This window comes from Anarhichas minor, unplaced genomic scaffold (genome assembly GCF_050575085.1).
Source record: "Anarhichas minor isolate MPS153535 unplaced genomic scaffold, ASM5057508v1 ptg000004l, whole genome shotgun sequence".
NCBI lineage: Eukaryota > Metazoa > Chordata > Actinopteri > Perciformes > Anarhichadidae > Anarhichas > Anarhichas minor.
Window position 1 is genome coordinate 4,306,637 of NW_027466450.1, and position 24,332 is coordinate 4,330,968.

General features: G+C 41.5%; 5 protein-coding genes across 9 annotated transcripts in view; 2 read left to right on the forward strand and 3 right to left on the reverse strand.

Moving 5' to 3' along the window:
• Nucleotides 1-450: 450 nt before the first annotated feature.
• ube2al (ubiquitin conjugating enzyme E2 A, like) lies at nucleotides 451-4,690 on the forward strand. Its single transcript, XM_076107059.1, has 6 exons — nucleotides 451-634; nucleotides 2,501-2,581; nucleotides 2,712-2,737; nucleotides 2,861-2,950; nucleotides 3,037-3,125; nucleotides 3,912-4,690. Exons 1-6 carry the CDS (start codon nucleotides 591-593, stop codon nucleotides 4,038-4,040), a joined length of 459 nt encoding a protein of 152 aa, XP_075963174.1. The 5' UTR covers nucleotides 451-590; the 3' UTR covers nucleotides 4,041-4,690.
• A 787-nt stretch (nucleotides 4,691-5,477) lies between these two features.
• Nucleotides 5,478-9,175, reverse strand: ing1 (inhibitor of growth family, member 1). Its single transcript, XM_076107060.1, has 4 exons — nucleotides 9,050-9,175; nucleotides 7,821-8,003; nucleotides 6,922-7,070; nucleotides 5,478-6,416 (listed from the first exon to the last, which is right to left on the reverse strand). The coding sequence occupies exons 2-4, from the start codon at nucleotides 7,957-7,959 to the stop codon at nucleotides 5,778-5,780; spliced, it is 927 nt and encodes a 308-aa protein (XP_075963175.1). The 5' UTR covers nucleotides 7,960-8,003; nucleotides 9,050-9,175; the 3' UTR covers nucleotides 5,478-5,777.
• Nucleotides 9,176-9,458: 283 nt separating this feature from the next.
• naxd (NAD(P)HX dehydratase) lies at nucleotides 9,459-15,139 on the reverse strand. 5 transcript variants are annotated; one of them, XM_076107062.1, is made up of 12 exons: nucleotides 13,973-14,096; nucleotides 13,700-13,877; nucleotides 13,118-13,564; nucleotides 12,699-12,849; nucleotides 12,547-12,592; nucleotides 12,335-12,423; nucleotides 11,871-11,979; nucleotides 11,410-11,460; nucleotides 11,223-11,327; nucleotides 10,992-11,112; nucleotides 10,703-10,826; nucleotides 9,459-10,007 (listed from the first exon to the last, which is right to left on the reverse strand). In XM_076107062.1, exons 3-12 carry the CDS (start codon nucleotides 13,467-13,469, stop codon nucleotides 9,857-9,859), a joined length of 1,299 nt encoding a protein of 432 aa, XP_075963177.1. In that variant the 5' UTR covers nucleotides 13,470-13,564; nucleotides 13,700-13,877; nucleotides 13,973-14,096; the 3' UTR covers nucleotides 9,459-9,856. The 5 variants fall into 5 exon arrangements, with proteins under 5 accessions (XP_075963177.1, XP_075963176.1, XP_075963179.1 ...); XM_076107061.1 differs by having other exon boundaries at nucleotides 13,700-14,809; XM_076107064.1 differs by lacking the exons at nucleotides 13,118-13,564; nucleotides 13,700-13,877; nucleotides 13,973-14,096 and adding an exon at nucleotides 14,957-15,139.
• A 1,056-nt stretch (nucleotides 15,140-16,195) lies between these two features.
• On the forward strand, nucleotides 16,196-20,539 carry rab20 (RAB20, member RAS oncogene family). The gene is made up of 2 exons (XM_076107066.1): nucleotides 16,196-16,609; nucleotides 19,429-20,539. Exons 1-2 carry the CDS (start codon nucleotides 16,420-16,422, stop codon nucleotides 19,995-19,997), a joined length of 759 nt encoding a protein of 252 aa, XP_075963181.1. The 5' UTR covers nucleotides 16,196-16,419; the 3' UTR covers nucleotides 19,998-20,539.
• Nucleotides 20,540-20,593: 54 nt separating this feature from the next.
• Nucleotides 20,594-24,332, reverse strand: part of col4a2 (collagen, type IV, alpha 2) — a 56,433-nt gene continuing 52,694 nt past the window's right edge. The window contains exons 45-47 of the mRNA XM_076111827.1: nucleotides 23,768-23,959; nucleotides 22,233-22,519; nucleotides 20,594-21,862 (exon numbers count right to left, since the gene is read on the reverse strand). Of these exons, the coding sequence (XP_075967942.1) occupies nucleotides 21,608-21,862; nucleotides 22,233-22,519; nucleotides 23,768-23,959 (734 nt within the window). The 3' untranslated portion in view covers nucleotides 20,594-21,607. The remainder of the gene's footprint in view (nucleotides 21,863-22,232; nucleotides 22,520-23,767; nucleotides 23,960-24,332) is intronic.

Sequence of the window (24,332 nt, forward strand, 5' to 3'; positions counted from 1 at the left end):
TTGTGGTATTGTCGAACCCCAAAACTTCCTCTTATTTCATATATAGTGGGATCCATCTTTTTACTATCTTGTGTATTCATGATCTAGCTGCATTGTTAGCCCGTTTATTCCATAATACAGCTTTACTCCAGCCTGCGTAGAGGCTCAGCTTTAGTATACTTTACTGACAGTCATCTGTCACGAGGGGGCGACCTTCGTCATAGCTGCGCTGCACAAACACCACGTCACTGTGAATGCGAGTGGGGGAGACATAAAATCCTGTCAAATAAAACAACGTGATATATAACTATCTTGCCGATAATACAACAAAATGTACTTTTCAAAATATCTTTTCTTAACGGCAAAAATACCTGTACTCATTTTCCTCTGCAAAAACATATTTTGAACTCGGGATTTTAAATAGTCTCCCCCTCTTTCCAAAGAGTGGTATCGTCCGGTAAACCTAGCTGGGCTAACTAGAGAGTCAGGATTATCTAGAGAACGACGGAAAGCGTCGGCCCACTGTGAAGAAGTAAAAATAACCATTAAACACAATATAACGTTTTCGATCAAATAATTGAGGTTATCAATACGTGTGTCACGAGTACACGATGTCAACCCCGGCTAGAAGGAGACTTATGAGAGATTTTAAACGGTAAGTTGATGGGTAGGAATTAACCGGTTGATGTTAGTTGGCTATGATTTGTCAAAAACAGCTAACGTTAGCTTAGCAAAGCTAACCAGTATATTTTATATATACTAATATATTAACGTATTGACTCACCGATCTGAACCATAGATATGAACGTGACACAAATACGGTGTATCGCATCGTGTTTTTAAGAACCTGAAATATTTAAGTGAAATAACACTAATTTAGTAAAAGCGCTTCGCCCAGAGCCAGCTAGAAGCTAACGCTGCTAGCTGCTAGCATTGATGTGTAAGTTAGCAGGATAGAGTTACAGTTTACAGCTGATAGCTAACTCTATATACTATATATTTAAATGCCCGTGACAAGAGACTGGTTTGCTATTTTATACTTTGGCTTAACACATTTAATGCAACGTATCCAACGTTAATGATTCGTGGATTTAAGGCTCTCGTTTCTTCAACATTAACTGGCATAATGTACGATGCTAACCAACATTAGCTCTGTTACCATGTACGATGCTAACCAACATTAGCTGTGTTACCATTCGGTTCCTACAAAAGTACAACAGTTCATCAAAAGTAAGCTATTAAAATCTTTCACATGCTTCTATAGTTTGTTATTAATTTTGCAACTGAGCGTATTTGACTTAGACAAATATGTGTCCTACGGTTTGTGTCACAAGGTGTGAGAGATTAACTCCGTTCTGACCGTTAACCTTTAACTGTTAACGAGTTTATAAGGGTCCATGTGACGAGAAGAGGAGTGTTGTTCCATTACCTACACAATGCTCTGACGTGTAATTATTTTATTTTGTTATCAACGAGATGTTGAATTTAGGATACAGTTAATCACAACATTTTTCACAAATGTCCCCCTATTCAAATCTAGCTTGGACTTCAAGCTGCCACAATGTGAGGGTCTGTTAGTAATGACCTTAATGTTTGTATCAGCTCAAAATGATGCACTGTAGTTGGCAAGCAATTACAATGCCCATTATTACGTGATTGATTGATTCATTCATTTACAGAGTCAGTTGCTTAGTTGCTAATGTGATGTGTATATATTTGCTCAGAAGACTGAATTGCATTTTGCTAAAATACTAAACATCACCAGAGTTAAATGTGTAAAAGGTACAACCAGGGTGGGACAATAATCAATCAGTAATACTTTTAATGTCTGCTTACTCTGGCCAGAAAGGTAAAGTTAGGTTTATTTGAAAATAAACGTGGGATGGGATTGGTCAAGTGTTGCATATCGTCGACTGATCGTTGAATACTTTTTCAGTTTTTTTGTTCTCATTGTACAAACAACAAAATGATCGGCTGCCAAGATACATGTGACTAAATAATGGCCGCTGTGGTTTCCAGTGTGAAGGTTGTAAAGGTGCGGCGCTGTCCAGAGTACAGGCCCCAATTCCATTCCCTCCCCTTCAACATACATTTGGGAATTATTGACACACACCAAGGAGATTGATAGAAAGCACCTGAGTTATTTTCACATTTTTAACAGTATTAATAGGCTGATATTTACACCAAAATAGAATATTATTGGGAGAAATAAAGCTATTCTATGTCAAATTAGACATTCAGCACCACCATAGAGCCCGACTGGAATAATCCTTTGTTTCATAACCACACTTTTCAGCCAGTGTGACGATTTGACTGCGAGACTGTCGAATGAGGCTCCTTACATTGAGTAGTAGACTACTCAGGGTCACTCCTACTTTCAAAAATAGAATTTGGCTTATTGTCAAGAGGAAAGTACTCAGTCAATCATGGCATTGACCTGACTGGCGTAATAAATCTAGTTTCTGCTCGTGGAGTATGGGTTAGAAGTCCTGCAATAACCCTTTACCTTTCTGTTATGAAGGCTACAAGAGGACCCGCCTGCTGGCGTCAGTGGTGCCCCATCGGAAAACAACATTATGGCGTGGAATGCAGTCATATTTGGGTAAGACATCGATGCACAGCCGTGATGTACATGGACAGATTTTTTTCCCCCAGCTATAGATGTTATAAATGTGTGTGTGAAGTTCAAAATGAATGACGAAATCCCTTTTTGTCTAACGTCACACTCACAGCCCCGAAGGAACTCCCTTTGAGGATGGTGAGTATCTCACTCTGTTGAGTCATTATTATTTAGTTTAGTACGGCATGTTGTCACTTTGTTGCATGTTATTTGGAATATATTTACATAGATAGTCTTTTTTGTGTCCCGTCTCTGTCCCAGGTACATTTAAACTCATTGTAGAGTTCACAGAAGAATACCCCAACAAACCACCCACAGTACGATTTGTGTCAAAGATGTTTCATCCAAATGGTAGGATTGTTGTACTATCTTCCGGCTTATTACAGTATTGCTATTCATGGGTCGTGTTTGATTGTGTTGTTTTTGTTTCCCCACAGTCTATGCAGATGGAAGTATATGTTTGGACATCCTACAGAATCGTTGGAGTCCAACATATGATGTGTCCTCTATTCTTACATCTATCCAGGTAAACAACAATATATTCATATATGTTATAAAGTCAGGCAGTAACACAAAACAGAAAGCAAACCCTATCTTTAACGTTGAGAAACTGTGACCTTTATTTGATCACATATTTGATGTTTAACTTGTAATTATTCAAGATTTAGACTACAGTCGTTAATACACATATACAATTGTACAAAATGAACCCCTGTGCTAACCTACGCTAATGGTAATGTTTGAAAATACGGTGAAACTTAGAATTTGATACTGATGGGGAGGGCTGCTACTTGCATTTACTTTCAGTAGCGATTTATTTGATAGTTTGAATATTTTCTCGATTAAGAAATTCATCTTTTGAACTTTAAATGTAAGAAAACAGAAAAATGTCCAGAGCCCAATCTTACATCTTCAAGTGTCTTGTTTTGTCAGACCAACAGCTTGCAATTTGTCACAACTACAGGTCCAAAATAAGCCACAGAGGAACAAACATAAAACCATTTTGAACAACTTAATCAGACACTTATTGTCTTGTCTTTCACTCTCATGCATGCTGCTCAGAGTAGTCGCAGCGACGCACCGAGTCTCTCCCTCGCACAGTCCTGCTTCTAGCCGAGCGAAGAGCAAGTAGTTATAACGCGATCGTGACGCGTTCAAGTGTAATCTTGTGAACTGTAGTTTTTGGTGAGAAACTTGAATAAATACATTTGTTTTAAGGAGACAGCAATATAAAAGAGATATGAGAGAGGGAATGACATGTTTATCTTCCTAACACCGTGCTTATGCCAGTATTTCTCTTCTCCTCCCACAGTCCCTGCTTGATGAACCAAACCCCAACAGTCCCGCCAACAGTCAGGCCGCTCAGCTGTACCAGGAGAACAAGCGGGAGTACGAGAAGCGCGTGTCTGCCATCGTAGAACAAAGCTGGAGAGACAGTTGACCTGACAATCCCGATAGCTGCTCTCTCCATCGTTAAGCTGTGTGTGCTGCAAGGTTTAGTGGAGTACCTCTTACTTTTTGCCCCCCCCATCTTTTTGATTTTAAGCTTTTATGCACTTTACCGTCAACTTCCCTTCATAGAATGTTTTTGTTTTTTTGCCCATCAAGAGGGATTAATTTTTTCTATTCTATCCCACGTTTTCCAGTCGGTCAGGGGAAATGTGCTGAATCTTGCCTTGATGTTTCGTCACTATGGACTTGTGGGCCGTTACTCAAAAATTCTGGTGTGTTCTTACTTGCTGTAATAGCTCCTCATGACTTGTGCTAAATGTCTTGGAGGGTGTATGAATTCCGTCATGTTCTGTTGTGCTCTTTAGCTTTTCGTTTGTCAGCTCCTATGTGATCCATCCGACCTTCCCTTTGGGAGAATGAGCAGCCCGAGCATCATGGACTACAACTAAATCAGACATCTTTACGCCGTGTCTTTAGCTGTGTTTTGAACTCTGTTACATGCATGACAGAAAGTGTATTCACGTTCCTGTTCAGTACTCGTGTATATAAGAAACCTGCAACTGAATTTATGTACAGATTTTACACTGGTTGTCCCCTGTGTCATTTTTTCAGCACTTGTAAATAAAAATGGCAAATCCATCTTTATGTGAGACGCTTTTTTATTGTAACTGTAAGTTCAAGACTTCTTGAACTAGACTGAAAACAACCATACTTTCAGTGGCTTTCCAGAGCGGAAATCAATCTGCCAGAAAAGTCATCGTATATTATTTCATAAAAAGTTATAGTATAGTACGTCAAAACAGATTATAGTAAAATATGCCATAAAAATATAGCATATACATAGTATTGTATTTCACAGAAGAGTCATAGTATGTTATAAAAACGTCTTAGTATAGTATGTCATAAAGTTATAGTACAGTATGTCATAAAAAAACGATACTATAGCAGGTCATGATTTATATGCCTCCGCCAACTAGTCAATCTCATCACTTAATTTGATCCCATTAGATTGTCATACATTTTTAGAATTAGCATATGAATTTGTGGCCCAATACATGCTTTGAAAAGCTATAGAATGCCATAAAAAAAGCTTAGCATAGTATGTAATTTGTTCAATTTAAAAAGCCATAGTATAGTATCTCATAAAATGTAATTAACTAGAATTATCGCCTCACCGTTTAACCTCTGCCACCCAGTCAACTTACCATTTGCATCCATGTTCCTCCATAATTAGCATATGAATTCATGTCCAAAGAAGAAACCCCCCCCAGACCCTTCCTGAGACATCTCGTTCATAAGAACGGACGGACAACCTGAAAACATAATACCTCTGGACTGGAGGCATAGGAATGTAAACTAATCTTTAAACCAGCCGTGGTTGGTTTTTTTGTGCCACTTAGCAGCAAGTGAAAACATCTTCAAATGATTCTTTATTTAGAAACATTTTATTTGTGAAATGAATTGAGCATATATAAAGGAGTGGGAGATGTTGCATGCATGATGAAAACAAAGGGGCAGTAAGTTACATGCAGGTTGAACTGTACTGTGTCCATCTTTTACAAATAATACCAACCAGGAGGCAACAGTCTTGTTTCTCAGCCATACAGAAGTTACAAAAATAACTATTTACAACATTCGTTCACTTTTTAAACAGTGCTGCCAGTAAATGGTAACAAAGACAAAACAAAATATTTTTTTTAGTGTTCATTGGGCCCAACAGAGCGAGCTACCTGTTGTACGCCCTCTCCTTCTTGGCCCTCTCTAAGGCCTTGTCCATGCTCTTCTCGTTCTCACCCCTACACTTGGGGCAGTACCACTTGCCTTTGGGCTTATGGTGGAGCCCGACACATGAGAAATGAAACCACTCAATGGGACATTCGTCGTTATCGCAGCCAATCATCTCGCCGTAGGACACCTGCTCACACAGGCAGTATGTCGGCTCATCTGGATCGATGGGCAGGTCTGGCGGGGACACCTCTCTCTCGGATTTCCCTTTTGACCGTTTCTTCTTCTTTGACGACGTTTTGGCCCTCTTTTCACGGGATGCGGCTACTCCCGCTTCCTCCGCGTGCTCCACAGCCCCGTAACTTTCCCGGCTTTCTCCGTTTTTCTGACGTCTTGAGCGTTTTCCTCCGGCCTTGTCTCCACCGGCCGAGGCTGGGGTAACCTCTTCGCGCTTCTTTTCGTGCTGGACGGTTTTGCCCGGAGTAACGGTGGCTGAGGATGATGATGATGACGACACGGACACGGCAGTGGCTGTCGTGGATGTTGCTGTGGGAACGTGAGTCTCTGGGACTTCTTGAGAGGAAAGGAGAAGTTCAGAATGCCAGTCGATTTGTCGTGTTCGGTTCTCCACCAACTCCACCTGAAACATAGACCGTTCAGATTTACTGTAAAGCTCTGCCTGCCGTCGTCTGAAGTACATGTGGAAGACTGAAAACTTGCAAAACTGAAACTAGAAGTAAGACCATAACTTGTTTGGGCATGAAGTTGCAAGCTGTAGAATGACGTTCCTTTGATGAACCATATGTTTTGATGTTTTGTATGTGAAAAGTTAATAAAACCATATTTCGTAAATAAGAAATCAGTTTGCTTAGACATGCTCCTTGTTTATCCAGTTATGCAGTATAACATTATACATTCTGTCAATAACCAGATGAGCAACAACATAAGTATTCACAACCTTCAAAGAAATTCAAATGTGTGCAAAATGGAGAACCCAATACAAAAAGGCCTTTTATCAGGTCTAGAGTCAGGTTTTTTTCTGAGCACAGATGTTCCTGGAAAAGCACTTCTCTGTCCTCACACAGTTGCACACACTCAGACCTGGAGGTTTGCCAATGAGCAGCTGCGGGGCTCTCTTAATGTACCATTTGACCGGCAATCTGGATCTTCTCATCTCCGAGCTCTTGACTACGGATCAGCGCTCTCTGAATGGATGACTGAAGCTTTCGCCTCTGAAGTGAGTCAGATTCTCTGCGATACCGTTCATAAGCATCATCAAGCTCCTTCAGAACATCTGCCAAAGAAGAAATCAAGGGGGGGAATTAAGATGGGAATAGAACGACTGAAATTCCAAGTCCAAATGGGCGAGCATGACATTAGACTGCATCAGTTTTAGCTACGTGAAACTACGTCAGTTCAGTTTAGAAAGGAGACAAATCATGTCAAGTTTAGTCTGCAGACAGCGAAGATGAAAGGTGCATCCTGTGTGTTGATCAAGCATGCCATGTGGACAAGACAGGAGGTGAGACCCACTACTTTGGGGGATTGTAATGAGACTGGTGAGAGAGCAAAGTGCTGGGTGTTAGGCTCGATCTAGTGGGAGAGGTTCAGACATGCAGCTACAATGTAGTGTGTAATTATACATTATAGCTACATGTCTACAATTTGCTATGTAATCTGTTAAGTATTCAGTCGGTACACTTGTTAAAGTACCTTCTAATTCACTTGGTTTAGTTAAAAAAAAAACATGAATGTATACATGTAATGTACAATCACAATTTCTGATTACAATGTTTGCCGACGTATCTGTTAAGTAAGTGCTTAACTATATGTTACTATATGATTTTTGCAATTAATTTAGTATTGATTAATGTAGACGATGATTCTTAAATTGTTATTGTTATGGAAAAACATATTAATATGATTATCATGTGATTTTCCCGAGGATCTGTACCAAACAAAGATGTTTTTTTAAGTCTATAGGATATGCTTTTTGCCTTTAATAAATAATATTTTGATTAATTGTGAGGACTTATTTTTTTACCTTGATACTTGGCATCAATTTCCTTCATGAGGGACACACTCCTCTGCAGGTCAAACGGTAGTGACTCCACCAGGTCCAAATACTCCTCTACGTATTTCACAACGACGTGGCTCGGGTCGCCATTGGTCGGGTTCAACATCGCGGACCCCTTTTCTTCCCGGAGGACACTCCCGACACCTGCACCTGTTACCAACAAATCATTATCAAAATGTGTAGTGTTGCTTTAAAAGATGTCCAAATGCTGTTTTCCTGACAACTATTAATTCATTTCGTCATATCAAACGTCCCTGATATAAAAACCGTTGTATATCTGTCTTGATTTCCAGTATAAAGCAAATAAACACTATAGTAGTCAAAATGAGAAAGGGGGAGGGGGCAACTGATCTGAAGTCAGCCATCCTAAAGATCGCTTGCTACGTGTACTATAAATCTGCCAACAGAGAGAGAGACTAGTTTGGAGCAGAAGAAACAACTCTGTTCAAGAAGAAAACAACTAAAAACATTTCCGGGCGAGTTCAGATGGACAACATGTTACCGTTAGTTAATGAAGTGAATACTGACAACAACGCTAAACACTAACGTTAGCACAACACTGATGTTAGCTAGGTAAGCTAGCTAGAATTCCCGATTAATTAATGCCAGGAAACGTCGGATAAAAGATAAACCGACACATATTAATGTGGAAACAACCACATAGAAGTCCGATTAATTATGTCCATCAACAACAGCTCCTGTGTCTAATTTTAGTCGTTGAGATTCACGACTAAATAACCGTTACAGTTAGCTAACGTTACGAACTTTCTCCTCTTTGCACATTTGAGATTAGCCAACTCTAAAAATGTTACTTTACACAAATACATATATTATCAGTGATGTAAATCGCGTACTGACAGCGCTGAAACGTCACCTAACGTTAAAGTGTCTAACCAGTGTGAAGAAAAACACTTCATTCAATCATATCGTAAACAAACACACAACAGCTAACTACATCCACAAGCTACCATTACACAGATCATTAAGAACATTATGCAATAATTTAGACACTTTAAGCGGCCTTATTTATATCATGTTCGCTTCAATATAACTGTTAGCTAAATTAGCTTTTGTTAGCTTTAAACGCATAACGTTATTTAACGATTCACATGAGACGCAATGCAAAAAACAATCATTCAACAAAGGTTAACTCAACTTATTCAGTTTGTAGCGAGGTGGCTTGCAGGTCAACGTACCTGTGTGGATAATAATAGCTTTGTTTTCTGTAGCAGACGTTGAACACTCCGTGATGGAGTTGTTGCTGTTGTTGCTAACGCTAGGTCGTGTGTAGAGTGGACCACTAGTGTAACGATAGTGTGGGTCCTACTAGCCCAATGGATTTTAATTTTAGCTGTCAGCTAAAGTGCCTGATCAAATATGTACGAAGCGGCCACTGATACAAGCCATTGAATAATAATACTTCCGTTTGGCTTCAACCATTGATTTCAGGCTATTTTATCATTACAAATTTTATTAAATGCATGAATTCCCCTTCCCTTGGCAGTAGTAAACATGACCCTAGTATGTTTTCAAGCTAAGTCTATATTGCCCGGCTGTGGCAACAAAATACTTTCCCGTGACAGCTTCCAAGAAATAGTTCAAATAGTCACTCACACAAAACCATATTTATTTTAAAAAATTCAAACAGTTCTGGTTTACAGTGGCCCTAATTATCTTACCATCTCAGTCTCTTTGGTGGGTTGTAAAAAATGTAGCTACCTCAGCATGTTTGGTGAATGCATTCATAATAATACTTCATAAATGGAAGACCATATTTGTTGGTTTTCATACAGGGTTCATTTAATACAACAAACAACAAGTCAGTGTGTACTTTTTTTTTGCACCGGAATTTGAGCCTTGTCTTAACTTCATTCAAATTCAGCTTGATGAGAATTGTATTTCCACCAGCCCATCCATAGGCTATATTAGCAGTTAACAATGCAAACTTGAGTATGTACAGTATGTGTATAGATTTTAAAACAACAATTTTCAGTTGGCTGGTTTCAGCTTTCAAATAGCTTTTTGAAGGCTGAGCCAATCTCCTGGATCATGTCTGATGTGGTGGTGGACCTGCCATGTCGCTGGAATGCTTGACTGTTGCACTGCCTTGTAAGAGAACAAGCCCCGAATGCTGCAACCACCGATGGATTTACACTAGAGGACAAAAAAAATATGGATTATGAGACAGAGAGAGACACATAAAATTATATTTATTTGTACAATATTAGACTTTAATAGATCGTAGTAGTGGTTCAACTTCTGATGATTGTTAACAGCATTACCGTGTAACAATAAGAAAATAAAGATTATTTTAATTTATTTGTCTGACGACTATTTTCTTGATTAATCATTTAATCTACACAATGCCAGAACATGGTGAACACCTTTTTTCTGACCAACTATCCCAAACCCAAAGATGTTCATTTTATTATCACATATAACAAGGTAAAGCAGTATATGATCACAATATAAAGCCTGGAACTTTATATTGACTATATCAAAATGGATAATGAAAATAGTTGACAATTAATTTATGTTGTTTATCTAGTCTAACTAAACCTTTCAGATCAGACCTACAATAAATTAACAAAAAAGTGACTTCATATTAACTAGGACAGATTACGCAAGTCAAACAAATTTCAAGGACTTGCAATTTGATTTCTGTAATGTACTGAAGTGAATGGAAATCAATGGGGGCTGAAAAAAGATATAAAATCGATCCCAACACAGAATGTTTGAGAAATGGTTCACAAAATGTGTTTTTAAACATTAAAAAAACCGCTATGGTCCTTTATTAAAAGGTGGTATACACAACTATTAAAACAAATGCACAAGCAGCTCGTCTTCACCTTCTGCTCATTCCAGCTGCAGAGGCAGCATGGGCCCAGTGGGCCAAAACCCCCATAGCTCCAGATAGAAGATCACCCTGTCCACCACATCTCCTCCCACTGCCCGCAATGCTGCACGAGATCACTGAAAACAAGAATTTACAAGATGACATCACAGTCACAAAAGAAAAAAAAAAAAGCTCTTAAGTTTCTCAGGATTCATATCCAATTAGTAATTTACACAAAGTGGAAAAGGGTAAATGTGTGGGTGTAAAAGTGAATTTCCTAAATGTTGTAACTTGGCACTAACCCTTACTGCCGTCTGTAATGAGATCATGTTCTCCTTTTAGCACCATAGTGAGGTTGCCCATGGCTACACTGAGCTGCATGACGCTGCGTTGATGATCACTGATGTCCATGGGCTCGTGGTGCTGAGACAGCAAACACACAGGAAAGGAAAAAAGACACACACATTAGCACACAGATAGATATGTTGTATGCCATCAATTGGTGACCAGATCACCTGTGCAGAAAGACCCACCAGAGCCTCATACAGCCGAGTAAACTCCATGAAGTTAGGTGTGAGGATTCCCTTCGGGTACCCTTGGATAACAGATGGTTGCTGTGTAACTAGCCATAATCCGTCCTGTTCAAAAGAAACAAACCACAAACACACTCAGTGACTGTGTCTGGCTTTGGCAATAAAATCCCATCTGTTCAACACTTACTGCATCAATGACTATCGGGATATCTCTCGCTTTAGACTTCTCTATCACCTCCTAAAAGAGAGGAAAAAAAGGTCATCTAGAGATTCAGTACACATTATACTTAAGTCATTCTGGTCCTACAAGAACACTGTAATGTTGTCTTTAGTTCCATCAGTCTCATCAAAGCTGGCCTACAATTCAGTGTCAACTTAGCAGCAGTGCACATGTGCTTCTTTCAGATACAGTTTGAATCATCAGTATGAGATCTTTCTCTCAAGTCTTTGACATTCCCACTAAGCCATGTTTTCTGGGAATTTAATTTCAATTTTGACCGTTTCAGTCACAGAGAGCCACAAACATGAGGAGTTGTGTGCAGCTTAGATTCATCACTGTATTCTAAGAATATGACTTTTGTTCAGTTGTGTGGTCATGCACAAGCAGTTAGCCATAGAGACTGTTTTGAGTGAATGTATTCCACGTGCCTTGGCTGTTTTCAGTAATGCGTCTTCTCTCCCTAGACCTGGTCCCACCACAAGGCCGTGAAGTCTTGGGAGCCATTTTTCTATCTCTTCCACTGCATTAGGGCTGTCCCTTGATACACACACACACACACACACACACACAAATAAAGACAAACCCGCGTTAGACGTGTCTGAATCCACACATTATGAAAAGTCCCTTCTTGGTCATGCTCTCCAAAAGCTTTTTTATGCTTTGCGCATAAATAATCTTGGTCTTCATTTCTGAAATGTTTTATGAATAAATGGCAACTGTGCACACACACAAAGTGAAGGAAGGATGTGTTAGTGTGTGTTGTTGAGCTGTATTGCATTATACAGCGGTGTCTCTCTCATATATCCTACTCTCTTGATACTGTGAACAAAAGAATTGTGTCCTCTCAACATGCTATTCAGATGATAATTGGTCCACGTGGATCTGTACTTACAGAACAGGATGAACTATGAGCTCAGGGCTGTATGATTTGATCACAGTTGCAGCATCTTTGGTGCAGAACACATGAGCCAAGTCGGCCCCCTGGAAACAAGACAAAGGCACAGTCACTGCACCTGAACTGGACTTTTAATTCAAAAACATCAGTTCAGACTGGATAAGATTAACGAGAAATCTGTCAGAAGCACGATCAGAATGACTGCTCACCACTTTCAATGCTGAGATGGCGGCAAAGTATGGAGCTCCAGTATAGCTTGAGAGTGTGGAGATGAAAATATTAGGGCAAATGTTCTACAGAACAACAAATGTAATTGTTCTTTGGTGTATGATGTTTGTATTAAGGGCAAATTGTGACATACTCTTGGCATCCTCCAATGATCCCGATACGTCCATCTTGTCCCTTGTGCTTTTTGGACGTCAGTGGAGGCACTATGTTCTTTACCAGTGAGAGGATGTCATCCTCCATGCCTCTGTGTGACGTAGACCCCAAATTGTAGTAGCGTTCAAACACTGAGGGAACAAACAAAGTGACAGTTTTAAAGTGTGGGATACTTGCTCGGCTTGAGTCGGAGTCTAAATCTACGATTTATAGTTTGGCAAAACCAACAAATAAAGAGATAATATGCACTGCGAATAAAAAAAAAAAAAAGACCAAAAACCACCTAACTAAAGAAAATCTGTTGCCTGGAGTGACCGCTCCATCACTGAGCCGTCACATTACAGCTGATATGCCTTTAATTTCCACCTCAATGCTGCACATGACAACCGAAACTAATACCTAATCCCGGGGGTTCTGGGGTCACCAGTGGATTTTTTTGGGTGAAACAGTCTGTCTGGGGTGGGTGGCGTCTGAGATGACCGGACTGGCCACGTGTACACGATGGGGAGGCACTGGAGAACGCGGGAGCATGGGCAGGCGGAGCTGTTTTGGAGGGAGTGGCAGCAGAGCCGGGTCTGGCCGAGGAGACGCTGGAGAACATCTGCCCGAGCATCTGGAGCATGTGCAGCTCCCTGGCGTGCTCGGCTTCCCTGCGCCGGTCTTCCGCCTGTAAGCGCTGCTCCTCCATCCGGTAGAAGTTGTCCTCGGCCTGGGCGCTCTGCTCCAGGAACTGCTCCATCAGTTTCTCCATGGGGAAGTTAGCGCGCCGCTTCCTCGGCCGTTTAGGCGTTCTGGTTGACAGGTTGCTGGCCGACTGGCTGCTGTTGTGTGGTCTCACTGGAGTGCCTGGAGTAGAGAGGGGCGAGACATTGTATGCAATGCAACTTTGAGCATAATAGAGTTACATCATTGTGGTGTTAGAAATTATAACAACAGCCGTCAAACACAGAAGAACCAATGGACAATGGAGGGAGGACTCACTGTTAATGCCCACTGTCACTTTAACTGGAATAGGGATGGGAACAGTTGGGTATTCCAGCTTCACTTCGGTCTCTGCGGGATAGGGACACTCTCCTGTGCTCTCCGAGTACGCATCTTCTCCATCCTCCTCCAGGCCGTCCACGGCCTCCTCTCCTCCCGCCCCGCCGTCTATGAACTCCTGAGGATCAAGAGCGGCCCGGTTGCTCAAAATCCTCTCCATGGTGTCATAAAACTTACAGATCTTGTGATACTGTCCGTTGTTGCGGAGATTACCTTCCTTCGCTAACAAGTACTGTCTCTTGAGGCTTTTGATCCGCACCCTGCATTGCTCCGGCGTCCTCTCAAACCCCATCGCCCCCAGCCTCCGGGACACGTCGCGGTACACGAAGCTGTTTCGGAAGTTTCCATCCAGCGCCACCTGGATGTCCTGCTCCCCCCAGATGTTCAACAAGGTCCTCGTCTCCACGTCCGACCACAAGAAGCCCCGCGTTGTGTTCGCTTGCATAGCGGGGGTGCAAACCGGCTCGCTTATGGAGCAAACTGCACCACAAGGAGTTGAATGGAGCAGTTGACACTGCGGATTATAATGGACGTCTGGTCTGGATCTTTGCTCTTAGCTGCATCAAAGCCGCGGGGCAGCGATATCCCAAACAGCAACAACTGGCCATTTAGGTAGCTTAGAAGGATTAGTGGGTGTAATAATGAGGGTTTTTAACTTGGGAACCATTATAATATCTTGCACAGGTCAACTCTTTGTGTGCTAGCTAAAGCCCAGACGTCTATGTTTATCATTTTACGTCGTTAACAAGATGCGTAGCTTCGTAATTTTGATTAACTGACCGGGGATCGGTGTCACCAGCCCCTTTTCTCAACCTTGTGCTCAGTTGGCGGAATTTCAAAACGGACCTCTGATCAGTAGTCTGAGGGTAACTTCACCTTTCTCCGCCTGCTCTTCCGTCAGTGCTAGGTGTCTGCGGGGTCCTAGTGCCACCCGTTTACACAGCCGACTGGGACTTAACATGTCAACTCCTTGAACAACAGTGGGGGCAGCGCTTTAGCTTAGCTAGGATTACAGCTACCAGGGCAATTAAATTAAATGTCACAATGTTTCCTTCACTTTACCTTTCTCGTTCAAACAGACCAGTGTGGCGACAATTGACAGAGCAACCGTGAAAAGAAAGGCGAGCATGTGAATCTCTTGCAGCATGTTGTTATCATTCGTCAACCCCCCCCCTTGTTGATCACAGTTCTTCTTACCTAAACTGGAACTGCGTTTCAACGCTGACAACTGTATACAAACGGTCCTGATCATGAGGCGCATTGACCCAGCACACCAGTACAGGAAGAAGGAGTTGATGATGCCTTTAAAGGCGCCTCGGACAATCCTAGATCCCAGATGATCAGCTGCCGCCACAGCTGAGCAGCCAAAGCGGAAGTAGTTTAAAGCTGCACTTCTTCTAATAGCCGCTAGATGCTGGTTGGTTGATGTTCCACTAAATTAATCCGATATATTAGGTTACCCTTAATAAATTTAAATACGATGGCAAACATGGGTGAACATGTGTGCATATGTGCATTTGGGCTGTTTGTAGATGCAGATATGTTCCAACCTTAAATCATACACATCACTTGTTCAACACTACATTTCTTTGCTCCTTTTTGTCATTACCATTGTACCAGTTTTCTTTTTTTTGTATTAATTATTTGCAAGTGTAGCAATTAAAAGAATCATCTACTTTAGTAAATATCATTCAAAAATCGTCATAAAAATGTATTGCTGTTACATTTGTTGTCGCATGCTTAGCAGAGAAGGACGCATTCAAAGCTCAGCAACTGTGTTTTGAGGCACAAGTAATGTTAAAAATAAAATTGTAGGTGGTTTAAAATTGGTCGACTAGCAAATGAAACAAAAGTTGGTAGTTTTAAAGAATATAATGTTGCCTGCTCTAAGACTGAAATGATTTAGAGCAGAGGTAGGCTACCGCTGTAGTGGCACACTAACACGTGTGCAAGTGAGTTTTTTGGAAATGTTGAAGTGGCCTCATACGCATGCAAGGTTGTTGAATCAGATGTGGATGTTTTCATAAGAATAGCAGCCTTCTTGTAGTGTGTTCTTATTTATAATTGGCATATTTATAATTACCAATGTCCTGATTATGGGAGAAAAATGTTGCTATTTTTTAAATAAAATTACAGATGCGTTGGTGATTTTAATTTGAATGTGGTGTCGTAATTATACTTACTGTTAACCTTAATGGTGATATGGCACACTGATTAACAAGAGCATTACACAATGTCACTCCTTATCTAAAAGGTTGACAGCCCCTGTTGTAGAGTGAGCCCGGACTTGTGCTTTATTGTGATAATGGTAAGGGCCTCTTAGAGGAAGCCTATTTGTCTATACAAGGGTACATAGCCTGCCTGTAGCTGAACCTGAAAGGCGTCGCTCAGGGCATAAATCCCTCACGCCCCCCTCCTCACCTACTTCCTGTTTCACCTCAGTCACTTTTCGAAGTTTAGAGTCAGACGCCAGATGGAGAGGAGCCGGCGCTGGACATCCACTCTGTTACAAATTAACTCCAGTTCATGAAATGGCGTTGGTCTGCGGAATCCGCGGCCAACATGACATTAAGTTGACGAGCTAGAGCGAGTTTCTTTCCCACGGACAAAAGAGAGGGAAGAAAGAGCGCCCCTGCTGCGGGACCCGACGACTCAGCAACATGCCCGAAGTGTGGAAGATGAAGAAGCCCGACGTCAAGGTGGTTCTCCTGGGAGACATGAACGTGGGCAAGACGTCGCTGCTCCACAGGTACACGGAGAGGAGATTCAAAGACACCATCAGCACCGTTGGAGGGGCGTTTTTCCTCAAACAGTGGGGACCTTACAATATCTCAATATGGGACACTGCTGGTAATATCTCCCTCGTTTATTTTTCTTCAGATTTTACTTTTTCTCTCCACTCTTTAATTTCATTTCTTCAGTTTATTTAACTTTGTTTACCTGATCACGCGTGATCCCACCACCTGAGGCAATCACGAGCATGTGACCGCTCAGTCACGACCGTTAACACTCTGCTAACTAACATTAGAGATTGAGTGCTGTGAACAATACCATGCTTTCTGAAGCCTCGCATAATTAAAGCTTTTCAGGTAAAAAAAAACATGCTGATAGTCAATCACACGTAAGTTAAAATAACCCTAAGGATAACTTTAAAAAGGAACCTCACAGTTATTTTTTAAACAATGCTGATTGGATCAGACCTACTTGGTTTTATGCTGATAAAGATGTTATCTTCTGGCCAGAACCTGTAATCATTAACATAACGTTTAGTTTTATCAGCCCAAAGTTATTGACAAGTAAAGTCTACTGGACCTTAATCTTAAAAGTAAAATACTAAACAATATATGACACAAACATTTTCAACAGACTATTCTCAAAACATTGAATAAACTTATAAATAAGTCTGTTGGTCACTTAGTCAAACATGACATTAGCATATTACTTTTTTTGATAATTTTCATCAAGCAAATTTCATATCCGTAATAATTTAGTTTCTGGCAGCTCGTCAAACTGTCTTGGAAAAATTATTCTTAGACATCGCTTTTGGCTCTGGTAATTTGTGATAGAAATTCCTGAATTGGAAAGAGTTGCATTCGAGTTTGTTCCAGTTTTAGTTGGTTCTTATATGCTTAAATGCATTTGATGCCTTTAAAATCACCCACACACTCACCCTCCTGCTTATTATTCTGCAGAGACCTTAATACTGTTTTATTAAAATATATGACGTGTTACGTATAATCAGTCACTTCACACACTGTTTCCTGTTTGCTGATCAACACAATCAAATCACAGAGTGCCTTCTCTTGCGCCACATTGCTCAATACTGATCAAAGCTATTGTCATCTGAGTGCGCTCACACAATCAGACACCTTTAGCCTCTTTTAATCAGTGAACAGCTGCCTGACAGAGAGGCTTCACTGCTAATGATTTGACAGAAAACAGACTATTCTAAGTTGATTTTATCTAACGGCTCAATGGAAAGCCTCTACACTGGGCAATGTTACTAAAACATCTAAACGTCTTGTTTACATGTGCTGCAGCCTACACGACAACAGACAAACTGCAAAGGGCCTTATTCTATTAGATCAATCAAATTCATCTTGAAATGCTATTAACTAGTTTTCGGTGATTTGCATAAACCCCTCCAGTGAACTTAAATGATGAAATGAAACTGAAGGAAAACACCTTTATGTGACGTCAGCTGTTGGACTAACAGAGTAAACTATTCCCCTTGGTTTAGATTTAGTTTTCTAACTCATTCGATTATCGACTATTTGTTTCTGCACTACGTGAGACGATTACTCGGTACACTAACACCATTTGCAGTCTTGTCTTTGTTGTAGAATACTGTTAATTTGCCTGGAAGATTTATTATACACAGACCCAGTTTGTTTATATTACTGTAATATTGAGTACATATAATATTTAAACGTACAAACTTCAGTCCCTAATTGACTCCAAGGGTCACAATAACTTATTTTCTCCTAAATACACTAATTTGGGGATTTATGTTCGCTATGCCAGGAACATGTGATTCATCCCGTTACTGCTGATGAATACGCTCATAACTGCACTACATTCCAGTATTGTGTCAACATGAACTACAATAAACCCTCTTGGGTAAATACGCACTGCACAAACGTAGAGTTGGTGAGCCACAGAGATAAGGAAAGGCCGACCATGTCACCAGTAAGCCATTTCCTGCCTGTGTTCCCCTCACCCCATGACCTCTGACGGGAGGCTCTTGTGTTCGTTTTATTTAGTCACTGCGGTGGAGAAATGCCGGATCAGCGCTGAGTCACTTCAACGCTGCTGTTGCAGACCTGTCGGCGTCGGCCATAAAGCTTTGGCAGTTATACGGGTTGCATACAAGAACCTGTCAGATGTTTGGCTCCGCACAGTGAAAACAGTCTGTTTCCCAGTGATAATGCCGCTTTTCAGTTTAATTTAAAAGCCCCATGGAGGCCTTTAAGCCACATACCCTGTTCCTCTTAGTAGTCGCATGACAGGGTTGGTTAGGAAAGACCTGACTCCCCATGCTAGCCTTTCCAAACTTGCATTCAATATTCATTTCCAGATGCACAAAGAGGACTGAGTTAGTTTTTTTGTCATTCAGCCAATAGTATGTATAATAATATATCTTCATACCTCATGTCTTCAGTGTACTCTGTGTTCCAGGAGGTATTTGAGGTGAATTAGTGTAGTGAAGGCACTCTTAGATAGCAGTATAGCTGAAATGATTAGTTCATTAATCAATTAGTCGACTGACATAAAAGTTTGGATTATTGTTAGGATAAAACAAGGACTTTAAAGAAACTTCATTGTGCTCCGGGATATTTAAACAGTGATTTTTCTGGACAAAACATTCAGTAAATCAACAAAATAATCAAAGTTAGGTGTACTCCATAAACTGGCGCCGAGTATTATCCAAGAGATGCCCCCGGTGGCAAAGTATTCACACACAATGTGCCCTTTCAAGAATACTGCATATTCCAACAACAAAGGTTGTTTCTGTTTTCAAACTGCTGACTGTCTTGCACAACTTCTCTCTCTCGGTGCTGTGTGTCCTTCTGCGGTGCTGTTCACACAATAAGGCTGTTTTTAAGTCTCTCTCTCTCTCTCTCTCTCTCTCTCTCTCTCCCTCTCTCTCTCCCTCTCCGTCTCCTCAGGTCGCGAACAGTTCCACGGGTTGGGCTCAATGTACTGTAGAGGCGCCGCCGCTGTCATCCTCACATATGACGTCACCAACTGGCAGAGCCTAGCGGAGCTGGAGGAGCGCTTCCTGTCCCTGACCGACACCGCCAACCATGACTGCATTTACGCTCTAGTGGGCAACAAGGCCGATCTCACGGACCCTAAAGCCCAGCTGTCTCCGGACTCGGACGTGGCGTCTGAGGAGTGCGAGGAGTCCGGTTGCCCCACGCCCCCGGCCTCCCCTGCTTCCCTCTCTGGGATGACGCTACACAAACAGGTCACCCCCGAAGATGCGGCCGCGCTTTATGGGAGAATACTGCGCTACAAGGGCCTGGAGGAGAAGAGCAGCCTGCCCGCCGAGAAGCTGTGCTTCGAGACGAGCGCCAAGACGGGCTACAATGTGGACACTCTGTTTGAGGCGCTGTTTGATCTGGTGCTGCCTTGCATCCTGAGGAAGAGAAATGAGAACCAGGAGTCTCCTACGGTGGACCTGGAGGAGTGCAGGGGGGCCAGCAACAAGCGGGCCAGGTCTGCCTGCTGCTAGAGGCTGCTACCAGCAGAGACTCGTTTCTAACAAAGGACAATCTGCACACCACACACTGTGATGGGACTACTTGTTTTTCTAGACCGGGACCCGATGGCATTAATGAACTCCCGGTGACACAAACACACATTGTTGATTCTGTTGGAAAAAGCAGCTTGCGTTTATAGTGTCTGCTAACATTTATAGGAGGGGAAATGAACGTGTGTTACGTCGTCACGCTACACTTTGAAACCACACTAATCTCCCAAAAATGTGTGTGATCAAATAACACGCATAAGAAATCAATCACTGCTTTTTGTTAATGTTTTCGAATGAGAATGTCACAAATTTAACATCACTAATTGTTATGTGGCACATTGCAATGTGTTTATTATAGTTATTTAAGGTTTCAACAAATCTTGTTTTCTTTTATGCTCTGTTACTATCGTTAATACAGATCTTTATATCTTTAAGGCACATTTGGTACTTTTCAATGAGTGTAAATAGTTGATATACCGATTGAATGTTTAAATACGCTGTCATAATAAAGATTTTACAGTCTGCCTGGTCTGCCAGATTAGTTTTAGATTGTGAGAGTAAAACAACACAATCAGAAGTATAACAAACGACGTTTAATCTTTACAATCCAATGAAATCATCATGTTATGAAAATTACCAAAGTATCATTGCAGTTAATTGTAAGTATATTCCCAGCCTGATCAAACGAGCGAATGTAGGTGAAGTAGAAGGTTTGACCTACTTTCTAAATGGTGTAAAATATTCAGGGTCAGTGACCGCAGCATGGATTAGCAAAGTTAGAACTTTGATCCGAGCTGTTTACATTCTGTCCTGTTGGCAGTTGAATAATTAGTAGATTTGTAAAGGAGAATGAGTGTGACATGAGTAGCATTAGATAAGACATGTTTTAACTCCTGCGGACATGAGTCAACTTCATTCAGCGGGTATAAATACAGAATCAGTGCATTGTGTGAACATAATGGCGTATGAGAAATGAAGAGTTACAGGAGATTTTGCAATAGTTGATAAATGCATAAAACGGATGAACAGCTTGAAAAGACTCTTATTCTAAAAAGTTTTTTTTTTTTTTTTTTAAGAGCAATTGAATAAAAGCAGGATGATACTGTCAATGGTATCAACCAACGATTGTTCAAGACGCATTCTTCAGCTGGCTGAGAAGCGGTGTTAGTGGCTTTATGGTGGGCTGTATACCCGAAACAATAAACACATCTAAACTAAAGCAGTGCATACACACACACACGGGCGTCTTTGGTTCAGCTGTAGTGTACGGACTCTGATCGTTTACAATGTGTCATCGTAGCTGAGGTAATAAGTTAAACAGTAAGCACCAATCCACATTTAACACAAGAATACTTGATTTCCCATAAAGCTGTTGACTTCGTTATGGGGCTTCTCTTGTTTTTATCTACAGTGGGACTTTTCACTCAAAGCTCAAGGCATCACAGTCATTGCATATCTGAGCTCTGTGGCTCGGCGGGAAAGTTTTACATTGATTTGAATCGGTATTTCAGATCCCCCTTTGTTTGGTTTAGTACATGGATAGCAGGACGACACTAGACCACTGTCGATGCAACAACTTGTTTGCGTGTCCCTCACAAGTTCTTCATGCAGACCTGGCAGCGGCTGATGCGTGACAGGAGCTGGCCTGCTTTGAGCGTCTCTGATGCCGGCGCAGTGTGGAACGACTGATCTACGGAGGTTAGCCAGAAACTGTTCTTGTTAGCGAAGTAGTGGCATGTGCCTTTGGCCCCGTTACACTCAATGAAGGGTGTTGTGCGGAAGTCCTCCAGGCAAGAGCCGGGCGATGACAAGGACTGACCTCCGCCTTCATTTCCTGCTGCTGTATGCTGTGGAGAAACAAGGTGAGAGGGGAAGAAATGAGGAAGGTGTGTCTAGTATTCATAGCATCCTACACTTCCCACGCTGACACTTGACAAGGCCTTTTCATGAGACGCTTCCTGTCTGATAAACACTCGCATCTCTCGTTCTCCACATTGCCAGTTTGTAACGCAGGCGTTCTAGTCTCCAATACAAGATGTTTTTATATTTCCCAAAGCTACTCCAGAGCAGTTTTTACAACTGAATACTAGTAGCCATCAATAGTAAAGTGAAAACACATAGTGCCTATACGTCTTTTGTTATGGTAGTTGCATCAAGGTCTCACAATTCCCGCACATAGCCATTTAAACACATTTATCTAGGAAGACCAGAACTCACCATGATGAAAGAGTAACCGATCCACAGGCTGCGCCAGCCAGCGGGACACTGTGGGATGGTGATGTCCTGGCTGTGGATCGCGATGGCAACTGATGGAGCTTCGCATACTGAGCAGCGGCTGATGTACGGTTTGATCTCTCCCTCTTCTACAGGCATCATGGGAAGAGGAGCAGTTGTCGACAGCCAGTAGGACTTATCATTTCTGCTGGCATAGTAACAAATGTCCCCAGGATTGCAGTACAGGAAGGGCATGCTGTTGAACCGTGGGAGGCAGGAGCCAGCCAAACCTGCAAAGGACAAACCACCAAATTATACACATTTCATACACACACAAAGTACACAATGAATAAATGGCATTAAATAAGACTGACATGATTAAACATTTAAAACAGATTCAAAGTATGAGAGAAAAAAGAAGATATAGCTGAGCTCAATTTCTTAATCTTGCTTTAAACTGAACCTAGCAGCCACTGTGCCATATGTGAGATAATGGCAAATGCTAACATGTAGCGTAAAACAGTAGAGAAGAACAATAAAGTCAGTTAACTGACTCGGTAACGTCAATTATCCAGCAACATCTACCTGAACATTAGCTAACATTGGCCACCATGAACTACAGGTCATACCAGACCAAGTCAAGCTGTATCAGAAAAAAAACTTGAAACCCAAAGGGTGCATAATATAAGGTATGAATTCAACTTTTAACTTGTTATAGGAATGATGTGTTTTTTCTTCTTTTAAAAGTTACATAGTCTTGCTTTATAACAAATGGGAGGACGTATTTTATCCTAAACAAAGTACTTTCTGTTTCTGAAATAAGGTTATGTTGTAAAATCTAATCCGGTTGTCCGGTCTATCTTTATTGTTTTACCTGAGGAAGAAGCAGCACTGAAACGAGAGCGGGGATTACATTTCTCATGATTAATTTGAAAGTTTTTCTGAATTTCTCACATTTAGCGAAAGAAGGTGAAAGATAAAGCAGATCTTCACAAATAAGTTCTCCGTTAAGCTGTGTTCTGCCTCTCGTGCATAGTGTATTCATTTAGAGACTAAACGTGATTACACTGATGGAAAGTCAAGCAGGCCTGAACTGGAACACCCAATTGAATTAGACTTTTAAGATGTGAGGACCAGCAGTGGAAATGAGTTGATCACAACTGAGAACACTGCTAGCACTGCCTCAGTACTACACAAGAGATGACCGTGAGATAGTGTTAATGAAAAGCAAGTCTGTCCTTTTCTGTCATCCGTCATGTATATTTATAGGACAGAGTATTTTAAAAGGTCACTATGTCACTTTCTCTTTTTTCCAGCCCCATCATGCCATTAAAGCTCAATTTGAAATGTGAAATATAAGCGTGATGACACCGGCTGGTCTAGATTGGCCCCTCATCTAACTCTGCCAGCAGCGAGATGTGATGAGGCCGATTACTCTGGAATGTCTTCTGGTTCATTGGATCACAATGTCTGTTCTGACAGGGCCGCACCGTAACAAGCTCACACTGGCATATATGCCGTAGCTCACCCTCACTTACCAAGATCCTGGTTGTGGGCCTTTTCCTGGCCCTCAAAGTACAGCAGGCTGTAGCCGTCCCACAGTTTAGACATACCCACAGGACACATGGGTGTCTGTTCTGATTGGCTGTGTTTCACCAGCAAGTAACCCACGCTGACGCTGCGGCCCGGCATACCAGGTAGCCCGCGGGTACCAGGCTTGCCGCGGTGACCTATTGAGGATTATATAATGCATTCATTCACGCTGGTACTGTACACACCTGACACACGCAGCACTGTGTAACATGGTTACAATATGTATCATGCAAGTCAGATTTTACTTGCAGAGATGTCCTCATGCATGTGGCTCTAAAGCGGTCATGGCTTCAGTCAAAACATCTCCGCTAAAATAATTACATAATGATATAAACAGACCTTGAGGAACTCTTTAGTCCCCAGCTCGATGCTTTTAATGCTTATTTAGTCACTAAACCAACTCTCACACAAAATAACAAGAAAACCGTCTTGGTAACTGGTTCCCTGTTTAGGAGTCTCCACCTACTTTCAATCTTTTAATCCAGGTTTATTAACCCTAACCCGAGTCTG